This window comes from Hyla sarda, chromosome 4 (genome assembly GCF_029499605.1).
Source record: "Hyla sarda isolate aHylSar1 chromosome 4, aHylSar1.hap1, whole genome shotgun sequence".
In the NCBI taxonomy this organism is placed as follows: domain Eukaryota; kingdom Metazoa; phylum Chordata; class Amphibia; order Anura; family Hylidae; genus Hyla; species Hyla sarda.
The window spans coordinates 369,586,880-369,603,977 of record NC_079192.1 but is presented as its reverse complement, the minus strand read 5'-3'; the positions used below and the strand labels follow the sequence as shown (position 1 = coordinate 369,603,977).

At 41.5% G+C, this 17,098-nt stretch overlaps 2 protein-coding genes across 7 annotated transcripts in view; one reads left to right on the top strand and one right to left on the bottom strand.

Annotated features, from left to right (window-relative positions):
- The window catches only part of C1QTNF2 (C1q and TNF related 2), a 113,478-nt gene that overhangs the window by 42,310 nt on the left and 54,070 nt on the right, over nucleotides 1-17,098 (bottom strand). Inside the window, exon 1 of one of the 4 annotated variants that reach the window (XM_056516701.1) lies at nucleotides 3,473-3,561. The exons of 1 other annotated variant lie outside the window; for it this stretch is intronic. The gene's annotated coding sequence lies outside the window, so the exon portion shown is untranslated. Of the gene's footprint in view, nucleotides 1-973; nucleotides 1,109-3,472; nucleotides 3,562-17,098 lie in introns of those variants that run through there. 2 more of the 4 variants (XM_056516696.1, XM_056516700.1) reach the window with 2 other exon arrangements.
- The window catches only part of SLU7 (SLU7 homolog, splicing factor), a 61,295-nt gene that overhangs the window by 33,552 nt on the left and 10,645 nt on the right, over nucleotides 1-17,098 (top strand). For 2 of the 3 annotated variants that reach the window (XM_056516689.1, XM_056516691.1), the window contains exons 2-7: nucleotides 4,991-5,158; nucleotides 5,453-5,606; nucleotides 12,300-12,380; nucleotides 13,250-13,414; nucleotides 13,543-13,611; nucleotides 16,095-16,142. In XM_056516689.1, the coding sequence (XP_056372664.1) occupies nucleotides 4,991-5,158; nucleotides 5,453-5,606; nucleotides 12,300-12,380; nucleotides 13,250-13,414; nucleotides 13,543-13,611; nucleotides 16,095-16,142 (685 nt within the window). Of the gene's footprint in view, nucleotides 1-1,161; nucleotides 1,271-4,990; nucleotides 5,159-5,452; nucleotides 5,607-12,299; nucleotides 12,381-13,249; nucleotides 13,415-13,542; nucleotides 13,612-16,094; nucleotides 16,143-17,098 lie in introns of those variants that run through there. The other variant, XM_056516690.1, reaches the window with a different exon arrangement.

Sequence of the window (17,098 nt, the reverse complement as noted above, 5' to 3'; positions counted from 1 at the left end):
AAGGGCCTCTGAAAAATGAAAGCAATCTGATTGGTTGCTATTGGCAACTGGTCAACATTTCCTCTACACAGGTTTTGATAGATCTCCCCAGTGTTTAGCTACCTGTGGAAGTCTCATAGAGAGTGAATAGAGCCGCAGTCAAGCATGTGCGCTGGGGAACAAGTGCGTTCAGGATATGTTCGCGGTCTCCAAACTGTGGACCTCCAGCTGTTGCAAAACTACATCTCCCTGTATCCCAAGAGTTTTAGTTTTTCATCTCCACTTTGGAGACCACTGGCAAAGGCCATCACTATCTGCTATTCTTAGTAAATGGGGCATGTCATGTATTGTGCAGTGACCCTGTTATTACCGAAGCCCAGATTAGTGGAGACCCATGGTGGCTGCCAGAGCATGCTGGGAGCTGTAGTTTTTTAACAGGTGAGGAGCCACAAGGTGTCAGGGGTGGGGTCATTGCTCTATAGCAGTGGTCTTCAACCTGCTGACCTCCAGATGTTGCAAAACTAAAACTCCCAGCATGCCCGGACAGCCAACGGCTGTCCGGACATGCTGGGAGTTGTAGTTTTGCAACATCTGGAGGTCCCCAGGTTTAAGACTACTGCTCTAAAGTCATGTGTTGCAGTAAATGCAATTCCCTTATACCCGTGTTTCTTAACCAGAGTGCCTCCAGCTGTTGCAAAACTACTACTTTCAGCATGCCCGGACAGCCATGTATAAGGTAGTGTTTCACAACAGGGTGCCTCCAGCTGTTGCAAAACTACAGCACCCAGCATGTCCGGACAGGGGCATGCTGGGAGATTTAGTTTTGCAACAGCTGGAGGCACCCTGTTTGGAAAACACTGCCATATACACCAGGTAGTGATCTCCTAGTCTGCTACCAGCAGCCAATTACATCATCTGACGGTCACTGGGCTGTAAACAACACACATAAAGAATAATCGGCGTGAGAACAGCACAAAATAAATAAAGTTTTTACATTTTGACTATAAATAGCCTTTTTATACTGCCCTATGTAACAATTAAAGCAGTGATCTGATTGGTTGCAATGGACGCCTGCTGTATCCGCGCTTGACACGATTTGTTGTTTCAGTCCTGCTACATTCAATCCAGCTACGTGACGTTTACAATTTAGAACTTCCTAGCGCCGCCCACTTCCCCCAGAGGCCTCAACCTACTGCGTCACTTCCGGGGTTACGTGTTTACTTCCGGTTTAACACACATTCGTAGGTTGTTGTTTTTTTTTTTTCCTCCGTGGGATATTACCTAGTGGCCGGTGAGTGATGGCGGTGGCACTCTGTGTCTGTGCTTGTTTTCCCGCTGTAAAAGGCTGGAAGCCATTCTGTTTGTGGGACTTGGTTATATGGGATTTTTTCAGTGCTTTCCAAACAGGGTGCCTCCTGCTGTTGCAAAACTATAGCTCCCAGCATGCCCAAACAGCCTTTGGCTGTCTGGGCATGCAGGGAGTTGTAGTTATGCAACAGCTGGAGGCACTGTTTGGAAAACACTGACTTATTTGGATGTCTGTGGATGTGCCGTAATGTGAACAGATAGTATAGTGATAGTATAGCAGTATCTCTGCTTGCTGTCAGTGAAGAGAATCACTCTATTAGGCCCTGTTCACATAAGTCCAGCGGTCTGGCATAGCTGCCCTTGGGTTGTGTTGGATCAGGAGACAATGTGGGCTGTGGGGTGGTTAGCTCAGTTTTTTTTTTTTTTCAAACTGTGTCTCCAGCTGTTGCAAATCTACAACTCCCAGCCTTTGGCTGTCCGGGCATGCTTGCTGGGAGTTGTAGTTTTGCAACAGCTGGAGACATGCTGTTTGGAAAACACTGATCTAGCTTGTTCCTTTTTTTTGTTTATCCACCATAAGGTGATTTTAGTACGTACCTGGCAGACAGTAATGGACATGCTTAGGAAGGATCTGCGCTTTTTCCTCCCTCCCACACATCAGCCACCCCACCCATTGAAACATAAATGAGCTGCATCCATTCAAAAGACCTGTGGTTTTCAATCAGGGTGCCTACAGCTGTTGTATTAGTTGCAGATTGCTCCCTCCACCCATTGAAGCAGACAGGCTCCCTGTCATCAGCTGACTAGTGAGTCAGGTCTCAGCCGCATTGCAAGCTGGGAAAAATCTGAGACAACAGTAACTTTGTATGCTGTTAAAAATAAATATTAGGGATCGACCGATTATCATATTTTTTTTTTTTAGGGCCGATACGTGTGGAGGTTAGGGCCGATAGCTGATAACTCATACCTATATTCCGGTATAAGTTAGCCTACCCCCTCCCACCCCCCCCTTCCCCCGGCAACACCGCTGCAGATCATTGATTTAAAGGGCGCTACTTCTGGCTCCGCCGGCATCCTCCTGAGCTGTCACTGTGCGCACTGACGGTGACGTCGTGTTGAGGACGTCACTCGTCTTTGCGCAGCGCACAGCGTAACACAGAACGCCGCAGGAGCCAGAAGTAGCGCAGATTCCGGGCCCCGGGAACGGGTAATTATAAAACCGGGAATGGGGGATGCAATGGGGCAGTGGCGGCGGCAGTCTCTGGCCGGTGCGGTGGGGGACGGGGCATTATCGGCAAGGTAATTGCCGATAACGTCCAAAATCGTGAATATCGGCCGATAATATGTGCCAAACCAATAATCGGTCAATCCCTAGTGAAAATCACATAAGAATTGTGAGAAAACCGTCAAACACAGGTACAGACACTATATTATATTACTAACTTTACAGCTCCTGTAGCATAGTCAAATAAAAAAAAAAAATCCTGGAATACCCCTTTAACCGTTCCTTGTTGCGAAATGTATGTGTACTCCACCTAAGATGCTGAGATTATGCTACAGTGTATCTATATTGTGTGCAGTCTTCTGTAAGCTAAACATAGCAGTGCCACATGAAGTAGAACGCTGATAATACTCTAGCAGCAGAATATCTCTTTAAATCTCCTGGTAACTTCGTAGCCCATCATCAGTCAGTATACCGATTTGCTGGAAGTCCTATAGACCTGCATGGGGCTTGCGGCAAATCCGTATCCTGATCGCTGTAGTCCATAGCTATGAAGTTGCTGGAAGATGTAGCCAGGCTTCCAGAGTAGTATTAGATAAAGTGATTTTCCCAAAATGAACACTATAGGGAGATAACTAGCAAAACCAGGTGCAGTGTGTAAAACAAATGTTCTTTGTCTATTTTCTTTTAGGTTGAGTTTACTGTTCTGGTCAGTAGTTTTAGCCAAAACCACGAGTGGATCAAATGCGGAATGTTATGTTTTAGCTAAAAATACCGGCCAAAATAAAGTGTTTGAACCAAGCCTTATTATGACCCTAATCGGTAATGCAAATCCCACTGTAATGTTCACACATAGTAAAATTGGCATTTTTTTTTTTTCTTCTTGTAGTTGTGCATTTAAAGAGGTTATCTGGCAGTAGGGTTTTATTTCAACAATATGCCCCTTCTGTCAGCTATACTCACCTCCAGCGCCCCACTGGTGCCTCCTGTGTTCTGCTGGTCAGTCTGTCACTGCAGCTCAGCCAATCACTGGTCGCAGTGTTGTCCTGCCGTGGTCCGTTATTGACAGTGGCAATATGAAGTATTGAGCCCTGGCATCAGGAAGAAGGCCGGAGCGCAATTGTAACATTGCTGAAACGGGATAATGCTGCAGCCAGCGATTCACTGAGCTGCAGTGTGACGGATTGACCATGAGAAACAGGAAGAGGATCGCACCAAAGGCTGGGAGCACTAGATATATATATATATATATATATATATATTTTTATAGCACACAGAAAGGGAGTATTGTTGAAAAACAAACCTACCGTCGCATAACTCCTTGAAAAAATTGTTAAAAAGAGGCAGGATTTTTTCTGATAATGTGTCCCTTTGTTAATAGGAAATTGTCTGTGCACTTATAAAGCAAAATATTGTCCAGTGAAGATGACCCCCTATCTACAGGATAAGGCATAAGTACTTGTCCGACCACTGGGATTCTCCAACTGCTTCTGTTTTATATCCTGGCAGTATTTAGTTTTACCTAAAACTGGCCAAAAAATAAAGGACATGCACATTAATTTAAAGGGTTGGTCCACTGAAAATGATATAAGTATTGGATCACAAGAAGCCCGACCACTGGCATCCCTCTGATTTTCAGAATGAGACTCCGCTCTTAGTGAGAGCGTGCTGGAGATGGTGGAGTCCAGCATGTCTGATGCTCCCATACAAATGAATGGAACACGTGCCGTGTGGAGATCAGGGGGATGCCAGTGGTCGGCCCCTCTGTGATCAAATACTTATACAGTAAGATCATTTTCATCGGACAACCCCTTTAAATTTATTCACATGTCCTTTATTTTTTGGCCCATATTAGGTAAAAGTAAAAACTGCCAGGATATAAAACATTTTAAAAATCACCTAATGTTTTTTAAACATATTTTTATAAAAAAATATATTTTATTCTGAAACATCCTATGTGTTTTTTTTTTTTTTTTTTTAACAGCTACGGAAAAAAAAAACAACCAAAAGACTGTGTGAACACGGCCTAACAATGTCATCAGCTTTAAAACATCTTTATCTTTTAACACCCTTTATACGCAATCTAATAAAAAAAGCCATTGCAAGATATAAATATATATTTTTAAATAACCATTTCTCTCCCCTCCACCCCCCAATCCTCAACTGTCCACAGCAAATAAGTAGTTGACTTACTGCCCAAAAAATATGCTTATACTCCGCTTCAGCATCTCCTCACATGACCTGTGATATCATCAACTCTTTTTGCTTCAGTAAGATCCCGAATACCTATCTTATGGGCTAATGTTACAGGCCATATGACCTCGGGCTGAAGTGGATAATTAGCCTCTTTTTTTAGGACTGTAAGTTAATTACTTATCTGCTCTGGACACAGAGGTAGAAATAATTATTAAAATTATACCAGATAATCCCTTTAACCTATTTTGTATTATTATTGAAAATACCTGTTTTCTTGTTTTGCAGCTTAGAAATGTCTGGTGGCACAGATGTCATGGCTAGTGGGGGAGGTGTGGACTCATCAAGCATGGATGAACCCAAAAAGATGACACGGGAAGATTGGAGAAAGAAGAAGGAGTTGGAAGAACAGAGAAAATTGGGAAATGCCCCAGCTGAGGTGGATGAAGAAGGAAAGTAAGTGTTGTGAATAAAGTAAAGTGTCTACTTTTTATGCAACAAATATGTTTTTGGAGAAAAAGCTAAATGGAGCCTACATAGGTTCAAGTGGTAAAGAGCTTGCTTAGTTAGCCGCACTATCCCTTTATTCTAGTGAGGTGAGGGCACAATGGTCAGGTTCTTGTTGATTAAGTACTGGGGACATATGTTAGTGATATGTCACCAAAACCACTAGTAAAAATGCATTGAATGGCATCCATCCTCATTTATATTGCAGATGAAAAAATACATTAATTCATATTCATTTTCCAGAGACATCAATCCTCACATTCCTCAGTACATTTCTTCAGTCCCATGGTATGTGGATCCAACGAAGAGGCCAACTTTAAAACATCAGCGACCCCAGGATGAGAAGCAGAAGGAATTCTCAGCAATGGGAGAATGGTTTAGGAGAGGCGTTAAAGAGGTGAATCTAAAAGAAAATGTGTAATGTCTAGAATACATATAGATGTTTTTTTACACAGTATATGTAATTTGACCCATATACGTAAGGAGGTTCTCTGGTAAATTTTGTTGAAAGGTAAAACAGCTAAATTATTTACTCTTGATTAACGCTTAAAAGGGTTTGTCCCACCAACAACACTTGGGTGTATACACAGGATTGGGTGGAGAGCAGGGCAGCATGGGTCATTGTCTGTTGTACTGTCAGAGATGAGCACTGTACTTGGCTATCCTCATCAGCTCCAATGCTGTTGAGAACAGCCAGTGGGTATGAAGAGGGCATGGCTACAGAGCCCGCTTACGCTGCTTTGCTGTAAATGTAGGGCACAGAGCATTAATGGGTTAAAGCAAAATCAAGGGGGTGGATTAATGGGGTATTCCAGGCCAAAACTTTTTTTCTTATATATCAACTGGCTCCGGCAAGTTAAACAGATTTGTAAATGACTTCTATTAAAAAATCTTAATCCTTCCAATAGTTATTAGCTTCTGAAGTTGAGTTGCTGTTTTCTGTCTAACTGCTCTCTGATGACTCACGTCCCGGGAGCTGTGCAGTTCCTATGGGGATATTCTCCCATCATGCACAGCTCCTGGGACGTGACATCATCATTGAGCAGTTAGACAGAAAACTTCAGAAGCTAATAACTTTTGGAAGGATTAAGTTTTTTTAATAGAAGTAATTTACAAATCTGCTTAACTTTCCGGAGCCAGTTAATATATATAAAAAAAAGGTTTTGCCTAGAATACCCCTTTAATGATTGTCATTTTATATATGCATATGTTAAATACATTTTTTTTCCCTCCACACCTTTATAAGAGACGTGACTTTTATTTCTCCATCAACAGACCCATGAGGACTTTTTTTTGCTCAACCAACTCTGTAATGGCACTTTTCATTTTATCATAAAATTTATGGTGCAACCAAACAAATATTTGAGGGGAAATTGAAAAGAAAACCACAACTTTGCCACTTTTGGGGGTTGTGTTTTTACAGAGTGCATTTTATGGTAAAAATGACTCTATTCGGTGGGTCAATTAGAGTTAAAACAATACCCACGTTTACGTAGCTATTCTTCTATTACTTTAAAAGAAATAAGTATGTTTGAAATTGCTTTATTCTGACACCTTTTTAACTTTTTTTTTCCTGTATACGAAGCTGTATAAGGACAATTTTTTTGTGCCATGATCTATAATTTATCAGTTTCGCTTTTGCGCTTATCTTTTTTAATGCTTTCTATTCTGGAATGTCATATGACCAAAAATCGTCAATTTTGGAGTTGGCTTTTTTTTTTTTGGCATTTATGCAATTTTCATACAGGATCATAAATAGTTTGGACATTTCGCCATGTGGTAATGCCAAGTATGCGAGTTATTTATTTTACATTTCCCATTTTTCAAAAAAATAAATAAATAAAAGGGGGATGATTACAATTTTTTCTTAGGGGAGGGGCTTGTGTGTTTTAAAAAACAAAACATAGGGGACTTTTACATTTACTGTTTAGATTCCTAGCACTAATTAATTCTATGCTATTGCATAGCGTCAGAGCCTGCTGAGCCAGATCGCTAATAAAACCATCAGCAGATCCTGCACGCATATTGCCATTCTCTGTTATTGACTGTAAGTGCACTTACAGTTTATGAAGCAAGCGCAGCTCCTATGCACGCTTAACCCCTTAAGGACCAGTGCCAGACGTGAAAATATAAATAAAATAACAAGCTTTATTAAACATTGATAATAATAAAAATAAAAAACATAAATAATGAGAATCAGCAATAGCCAGAAAAATGTGTAATGATCTAATAAGGACTATTCTCTTAAAGGTTTGCCATTACCAATTAAACATATACTGCAGAACAGCACTGCGACATTAGGCACACATAGAGAAGGCAAACAAAAAATAAATGATAATAAGAGAAGAGAGACAACGTGTACAGGTGATCTATTGGTGCACTGTGGGAGCCTGAGAAACCTAGAGAAAAAAGTGTGTTGGTATGAGACCTGAAAAGATTAACAAGTACATCAACAGCAACATCACTGCACTAGGAAAATACACCAGCCCTCGGAAGGGAAGAGAGGATAAACACGCTGCCACAGTGCATCCAGAGTCACCACGTTATACTCACATCTGAGATCACACACAACCCCTACGCCGTTTCGCTACCCGCTTCGTCAGGGAGTCGGACTCCCTGACGAAGCGGGTAGCGAAACGGCGTAGGGGTTGTGTGTGATCTCAGATGTGAGTATAACGTGGTGACTCTGGATGCACTGTGGCAGCGTGTTTATCCTCTCTTCCCTTCCGAGGGCTGGTGTATTTTCCTAGTGCAGTGATGTTGCTGTTGATGTACTTGTTAATCTTTTCAGGTCTCATACCAACACACTTTTTTCTCTAGGTTTCTCAGGCTCCCACAGTGCACCAATAGATCACCTGTACACGTTGTCTCTCTTCTCTTATTATCATTTATTTTTTGTTTGCCTTCTCTATGTGTGCCTAATGTCGCAGTGCTGTTCTGCAGTATATGTTTAATTGGTAATGGCAAACCTTTAAGAGAATAGTCCTTATTAGATCATTACACATTTTTCTGGCTATTGCTGATTCTCATTATTTATGATTTTTATTATTATCAATGTTTAATAAAGCTTGTTATTTTATTTATATTTTCACGTCTGGTGCATTTATTTGATAGGAGGTATACTAAAGTGTTTTGCACCAAACGCAATTTACTTTTCGAGTTGAAAAGCAACTGTGGTCACATATCTTTGGTCCCTTAAGGACCAGGCCAATTTTCACTGTAGGACCAGAGCGTTTTTTGCCCTTTTTATGAAGGGTAATGGGAGAAAATGCCCCCCAAAATGTGCAACCCCATCTCTTCTGAGTATGGAAATACCCCATGTTAGGACGTAAAATGCTCTGCGGGTGAACTACAATGCTCAGATGAGGAGTCGTCACATTTGGCTTTTTGAAAGCAAATGTTGCTGAAATGGTTTTTGGGGGGCATGACGCATTTAGGAAGCCCCTATGGTGCCAGAACAGCAGCAAAAAAAAAACACATGGCATACTATTTTGGAAACTACACCCCTCAAGGAACGTAACAAGGGGCGCAGTGAGCCTTAACACCTCACAGGTATTTCATGACTTTTTGTTAAAGTTGGATGTGTAAATGAAGAAACATTTTTTTTTTTTTTTTACTAAAATGCTGTTTTTTCCCCAAATTTTACATTTTTACAAGGGGTAATAGGAGAAAATTACCCCCAAAATGTGTAACCGCATTTCTTCTGAGTATGGAAATACCCCATATGTGGACGTCAAGTGCTCTGCTGGCACACTACAATGCTCAGAAGAGGAGGAGCGCCATTGAGCTTTTGGAAAGGGAGTTTGTTTGGAATGGAAGTCAGGGGCCATGTGCGTTTACAAAGCCCACCGTGGTGCCAGAACAGTGGACCCCCCCACATGGGATCCCATTTTGAAAACTACACCCCTCACAGAATTTAAGGGGTGCAGTGAGTTTTTACACTCCACTGGCGTTTGACAGAACTTTTGAACAGTGGGCTGTGCAAATGAAAAATTACATCACTGTTCCAAAAATCTGTCAGACACCTGTGGGGCGTAAATGCTCACTCTACCCCTTATTACATTACATGAGGGGTGTAGTTTCCAAAATGGGGTCACATGTGGGGGGGGGGGGGGTCCATTGTTCTGGCACTATGGGGGCTTTGTAAACACACGTGGCCTTCAATTCTGGACAATTTTTCTCTTCAAAATCCCAATGGCGCTCCTTCTGTTCTGAGCATTGTAGTTTGCCCGCAGAGCACTTTACATCCACATATGGGGTATTTATATACTCAAGAGAAATGGGGTTACAAATTTTGGGGGGCCTTTTTCCTATTTTCCCTTGTGAAAATGAAAAATTTAGGGTAGCACCAGCATTTTAGTGAATTTTTTTAAAATTTTCCCATCCAACTTTAATGAAAATTCGTCAAACATCTGTGGGGTGTTAAAGTTCACTTTACCCCTTGTTACATTCCGTGAGGGGTGTAGTTTCCAAAATGGGGTCACATGTGGGTATGCATTTTTTTGCTTTCATGTCAGAACCGCTGTAAAATCAGCCACCCCTGTGCAAATCACTAATTTAGGCCTCAAATGTACATAGTGCGCTCTCACTCCTGAGCCTTGTTGTGCGCCCGCAGAGCATTTTACGCCCACATCTGGGATATTTCTGTATTCAGGAGAAATTGTGTTACAAATTTTTGGGGTCTTTTTTCCTTTTACCTCTTGTGAAAATAAAAAGTAAAGGGCAACACCAGCATGTTAGTGTAAAAAAAATTTTTTTTTGTACACTAACAGGCTGGTATAGACCCCAACTTTTCCTTTTCATAAGGGGTAAAAGGAGAAAAAGCCCCCCAAAATTTGTAGTGCAATTTCTACCGAGTACGAAAATACCCCATTTGTGGCCCTAAAGTGTTTCCTTGAAATACGACAGGGCTCCAAAGTGAGAGAGCGCAATGCGCATTTGAGGACTAAATTAGGGATTGTATAGGGGTGGACATAGAATATCCCTATGCCAGTGATTCCCAAACAGGGTGCCTCCAGCTGTTGCTAAACTCCCAGCATGCCTGGACAGTCATTGGCTGTCCGAAAATGCTGGGAGTTGTTGTTTTGCAACAGCTGGAGGCTCCTTTATGGAAACACTGCTGTACAATACGTTTTTCATTTTTATTGGGGGGGACAGTGTAAGAGGGTGTATATGTTGTGTTTACCCTTTATTATGTGTTAATGTAGTGTTTTTAGTGTACATTAGCACTGGCGGAGGTTTACAGTGAGCTTACCGCTAGGAGTTTGCGCTGCAGCGAAAAATTTGCCGCAGCTCATACTTGAAGCAGGAAACTTACTGTAAACCTGCCCAACCTCCAGCTGTTTCAAAACTACAACTCCCAGCATGCACTGACAGACCGTGCATGCTGGGAGTTGTACTTTTGCAGCAGCTGGAGGCACACTGGTTGGAAAACCTTCAGTTAGGTTCTGTTACCTAACTCAGTATTTTCCAACCAGCGTGCCTCCAGCTGTTGCAAAACTACAACTCCCAGCATGTACTGATCGCCGAAGGGCATGCTGGGAGATGTAGTTATGCAACAGCTGGAGATACGCAACTACAACTCCCAGCATGCCGAGACAGCTGTTTGGGCATGCTGGGTGGTTTTGCAACATCTGGAGGGCTACAGTTTAGAGACCACTGCACAGTGATCTCTAAACTGTGGCCCTCCAGATGTTGCAAAACTACAAATCCCAGCATGCCCAGACAGCAAACTGCTATGTGGGCATGCTGGGAGTTGTAGTTTTGCAAGATCTGGAGGGCAACAGTGTAGAGACCACTGTATAGTGGTCTCAAACTGTAGCCCTCTAGATGTTGCTAGGCAACTTACCGGCTTCCGTCTGATCCAGGGAGCCAGCTGCACGACATGCCGCCCGCCGATCTCCGTCACCGATTGTCGCCCACAGGGTAAGTGGACTTCGTCGCCGGTCCCCTTTGGTTTCCCCATTCTGCCCCGCCTATTGTGGGTGGGCAGAATGAGGAAACCGAAAGTTAACCCCCCGCCCCGATCTGCTATTGGACGTCGCTTCTAGACTCCCAATAGCAGGGATAGGAGGGGTGGCACCCTATCCCTTCAGGGGGATCGTGGGTGTCTTGGACAACCGCGATCCCCCTTATTTTCCTGGTCACCATAGACCCGTATGACCCGGAATAGCCGCAAATCGCAAGTTCGCAAGATTTGCGCCGATCACCGACATGGGGGGGTCCTATGACCCCCCCCCCCTGAGCATTTGCGCGGGGTGCCTGCTGATCGATATCGAAATTCCCACGGACGTACAGGTACGCCCTTGGTCTTTAAGTACCAGGGAGCAAAGGCGTACCTGTACGCCCTTGGTCCTTAACAGGTTAAAGGGGTACTCGCTGGAAATTATAATTTTTATTTTTTTTTAAATCAACTGGTGCCAGAAAGTTAAACAGATTTGTAAATGACTTCTATAAAAATATTTACCCTTCCATTCCTTTTTGGCAGCTGTATGCTACAGAGGAAATTCTTTTCTTTTTGAATTTCTTTTTTGTCTTGTCCACAGTGCTCTCTGCTGACACGTGATGCCCGTATCAGGAACTGTCCAGTAAAGATGAAAATCCCCATTGCAAACCTATGCTGCTCTGGACAGTTCCTGACACGGACAGAGGTGTCAGCAGAGAGCACTGTGGACAAGACAAAAAAGAAATTAAAAAAGAAAAGAATTTCCTCTGTAGCATACAGCTGCTAAAAAGGACTGGAAGGGTAAAGATTTTTTTTAATAGAAGTCATTTACAAATCTGTTTAACTTTCTGGCACCAGTTGATAAAAAAAAAAAAAAGTTTTCTACCGGAGTACCCCTTTAGTTGTCTGACCGCCCCCTAGGGTGTAAATGTATGTCGTGGTGCAAGTACCAGGGCACAGGATGTCCATTGTCTTAAATGTGTTTAGTACTTGATGCATTTAAAGTGTCTGATTGTTTAGGGTACATACAAGCCATACACATCTACACAATGTCTATTTTTTGTCTGAAACTAGCAGTAATGTACAAGCAACCTAGAATTGTTAGAAAACATAATAAAACAGCTTCTTTGTCTTTTTCCTCTTTAGGGCACAATTGCAACTAAGTATCGCCAGGGAGCTTGTGAAAACTGTGGCTCTATGAGTCATAAGAAAAAAGACTGTTTTGAGGTGAGTGTGTTTTATTTTTATGTTGCTGATCTGTTTCTATAGAATTTTTTCTTGTTCTTATTAACCACTATCTGTACATGTACAGCTGATGTGCGCAGGGGGCATATGGAGCTAAGCCTGCTCTATATCCAGCTGCAGTCACAGAACAACATCGGAGTTCACTCTAATTCAGTGTTTCCCAACCAGCGCGTCTCCAGCTATTGCAAAACTACAACTCCCAGCATGCCCGGACAGCCTTTGGCTGTCCGGGCATGCTGGGAGTTGTAGTTTTGCAACAGCTGGAGGCACCCTGGTCTGGAAACACTGCTCTAATGCGATCAATTAACTACCTGGAAGATGCTGTCATCCCTAGCACATGCATTCTAGCTGGTTAAAAGATGTTCCTCCTGGGGTCTGAGTACACAACAGAGCAAAAATTGGCTACATATATAGGGGTTTAATGGTACCTATTACAATTTTTAAAGAGAAGGAATGTCCAGTGCAGGATAAGGTCAAACAGGAACGTTATTGGCGACCACATGGAGCACACAGAAAAACGCCTTTTTTTGTCAAGCGAAACGCGTTAGTGTTTCTGTATGCTCCATGTGATCGCCAATAAAGTTCCTGTTTGACCTTATCCTGCGCTGGACATTCCTTCTCTTAGTTCTGCCTACTGGACCGGTGGCACAGCCGGAAGCGGATGGGAAAGTCAGGCGGAGGTGAGCCGCCAACTTTTGCTGTTATTACAGTTTTTTTGTTTTCGCTGTTTATATGTTTATAACTGGAATTAGATGGCCCAATATTTCTTATTTGTTGCCTAAGATGATCTGTTGTGATCTTAGGTTTTCTGTATGATTTCTTATTGTCAATGTAAAATATTTACTTTACAGAGACCTCGGAGAGTTGGTGCAAAATTCAATGGAGCTAACATTGCTCCAGATGAGTTTGAACAACCCGAGCTTATGCTTGACTATGATGGCAAGAGAGATCGATGGAACGGGTACAATCCAGATGAACACATGAAAATTGTTGAGGAACATGCCAAAGTTGACTTGGTATGTTGACGATGTCTTACATCATTAATTATCTTTTATATCGCTATAATAACAATAATCAGCCTAGTTCAGTGTTAACATCAGACTAAATTATACTTTTTCTTCCACCCTCTAATTAATCTTTCTAGGCAAAACGTACATTAAAGGCTCAAAAACTTCAAGAGGAACTGGCCTCAGGAAAACTTTCAGAACACGTGGTAATAAAAATATTCAAAATAGCTTGTCATATTTTTTGAAATTTTTTTTTTTTTTTACCAAAAAATGTCCCATGTTCCTTTCACCTTCTTGATGGACATGTCGTTCTTTTATTATTATTTTTTTTTTATTCATTTTTTCATGTAAGTAAGGCTAGGTTCACACTACGAAATTCGCTTTGAAATTCTACTCAGAAATTCTAGTGCAGCAGAGTCCCATTGCTGGGAATGGGATTCTGCTGAACAGTTCAAACTATGGAATTTCAGCAGCAGATGTTCAGCCACCCAAAGAATAATCTTTCTCATTCTTTTAATGGAATTTGCCTGGAAAACCTTGCCGTCCATGAGGACAACAATGTACATGAGGTCCTAGCACCAACTGATTGAGTCGGCATCAGACATACTCTGAATCTCTGGACATAAAATTTACGGCCAGAGATTCCGTAGTTTGAACATAGCCTAAGGCTAAGTTTCTACTTGTTTTTTTGTCCTGCGTTTTTTGGGTTGAAAAAAAATGCATGAAAAAATGCCGGTGCAATTTCCTGCATCTGGTGTTTTTTCTGCCGTTATTTCTGGCGTTTTTTCATTTGTGTGGAAATTGCCCAAAATTTGTTGGGTACCGAAGGAAAAAAAAATAAGGATGCAGTAGTGATGGAAAAATTTTTATTCAACGAAATTAATATATTTTATAACAAAATGTTAATAATTTTTTGAATAAAGTGTGTGTGTTTCACATTTTTTCTCTATTTTTAATTTTTTTTAGGTAGTACTACTACTCCCAGCATGGATCAGACTGTTCCATGATGGGAGTAGTAGTACCTGTACTAATAGACCTATCGCCCTGGGTGTCAGTCGTGACACCCGATGTGATAGTCCATAATATAGCAGAGATGTGGAGCGGCTCTATACAGCGCTCACATCTCTGCGCTGTACTCCACCCAGTGATGTGAACAGAACATCACTCCTTCATATTTTTCGCCCAGAGTAGACAAATCGCAGCGAGTGTAACTTCTGACACCTGTCGATCTTTCTATTAATGCAGGTACTACAGCTCCCAGCATGGAGCAGTGTGCTCCATGTTGGGAGTAGTAGTACCTGCAGTTAAGGAAAGATCACAGCGGATGTCACTCCTGACACCCGCTGTGATCCTCCTGTATAATGTATAGATGCGGCCGGCCGCTCTTCTATAGTCCCCTGCACTGACGTGTATATATACACATACACATATTCATATTTCCCACAGAGAGCTGTGATTGGCTGGAACCATCTGGCCAATCACAGTTCTCTGTGGGAAATATGAATAGGTGTATATATACGGCAGTGCAGGCGACCATAGAATAGCGGCCGTCTGCATATATACATTGTACAGGAGGATCGGAACAGGCGAATTGTCTATTAGTGTGTTTAATGCTGAGAGTAGTACTACCTAAAAAAAAAAAAAAAAAAAAAAAAAAAAAAAATTTTTTAAATAAAGAAAAAAAGTGAAAAACACACATAAACATGTTTATTATTGTCAGCTACATTTTTAGGTCCCCACCTGCCGACATAAATTGATCGCTGTTTTAAAAATTAATAAAAATGTTGTTATAAAAAAGCTAAATTTCGTTAGATACAATTTTTTCCTTCACTACTGTATCTTTTTTTTTTTTTTTTTTTTTTTTTTTAGTACAAAATTTTATTAAAAAAGGTATCTCCATCACTTTTTTGGATTGCTAAAGTCCAAAAAAGAATAAACACCGGCAGCAAAAGCGCCAAAGTTAAAACCCACATATCGTTTTTCTTGGCCTTTTTTCACTCCCATAGACTTCTATGGGAGAAAAACGCCACGATATTGACTAAAAAATCGCCAGTGGCTCAACATGCTGCGTTTTTGGAAAACCAACAAGGAGGTGAAAAACACCAAAAAGGAATTAAAAAACGCCAAAAGGATAAAAAATACAAAAAAATTTAATAAAAAAAACGCCAAAGTGAAAAACGCCAAGTGGAATAAGAATTTAGCGATTTCTCATTGATTTACAGCTAACATCTGGCTGCCCCAAAAAAAAAGCCATGCGGCAGAATTGGCGTTTTTCTTGGCGTAAAAAAAAAAAAAAAAAGTAGGAACTTAGCATTACAGTCCCTGTTATGTTTTTGTCGCCCTATTTTGATTCTCATTTCACTATTTCATTTCAGAAAAGTGTGAAATTGTGGGTGTTAACACAGTGGTATTAGACATAATGATGGAGAAATGATGTAACGCTTGAAAGGCATAGTGCAAAACACTTTCTTTTACGTGCTCATAGACACCACAAATATATTTTGTACACACAGCACTTGAACACTACTGTGCATATGCAAACTGTAACATTATATAAGTAACATAGGTAGAAATCCTATGTAATACAAAATATTACTCTGTAGATAGAAATCCTATATATATGTTGTGTGTGTATTTTTCATGATGAACTTGTCTGGTCTTTTGTCATCTCTCACTTTCTTTACTTTAGAGCTCTCCAAGACACCATTGGGGAGAAGACGATCATACCGCTCAAACAGTAAGCTGTTTATTTTTGTGGGACGTCTGTCTGTAAATGGGCCTCACTTGCTTGGCCTATTTGTTCACTGATTATGTAAAACACAGTGCTAAAATATGCATTGCTTAAATCAGAAGCCATATAAATAGCACTTATTCATGAAGGGACTTGAGCCATGAAGAAGCAACGAACACAGATCTAATAGTGTTTATTAGGATGACCGATGCAGATACTTCATGCACCATACAGGCTGGGAAGATGAAGATGGAGATCCTTCTTATCTATGAAGACTCTCTTTCTGTTGGAGTAGTGAATATAAATCCTTGTTTGTTGCATACATGATAATTATTGTTCTCTATCTCTATTACATGAAAAAAGTCCCTTTTCTGAAATAGAAGCCAGGTGATAACAGTGGGTCTGGCTTCTTTAACCCATGAACATCAGCTAGTATTTTTGAGGAAACCTCACCGAGCCAGACTTGCCAACCATTTATTTAAATGGCAACCATGGATGGGCCAGGTGCGTCAGAGTTGAAACCACTCTTAGGCTAGGTTCACACTAAGTAATTTGAAGCTGTAAAAATTCTGTCTGGAGATTCCGATTGCGCCCGTGCTGATTGAAGCAGTCCGCACTAGGACCATACGGGCATTGTCGTCCAATAAATGGCAATGTCTTCCACGTGGGTTCTTTTGGTGGTGGAATTTCCGTAGTGTGGATTGTGCAGCAGAATCCCATTGACAACAATGGGACTTTTCTGTATCGGAATTTGAGTGGAATTTGAATATGAAATTCTGCTCAGGATTCCATAGTGTGAACCTAGCTTTAGAGAGAGGTTCTTAGGGCTGGGCGGTATGGCCAAATATGTGTATCGCGGTATTTTTGTAACTTATGGCAGTTCCACGGTATATAACAGTATTCCCCCCCCCCCCCGCTCCCCCAAAATTATTAGCCCAACGCTGCACTGTCCCCATCGGGTT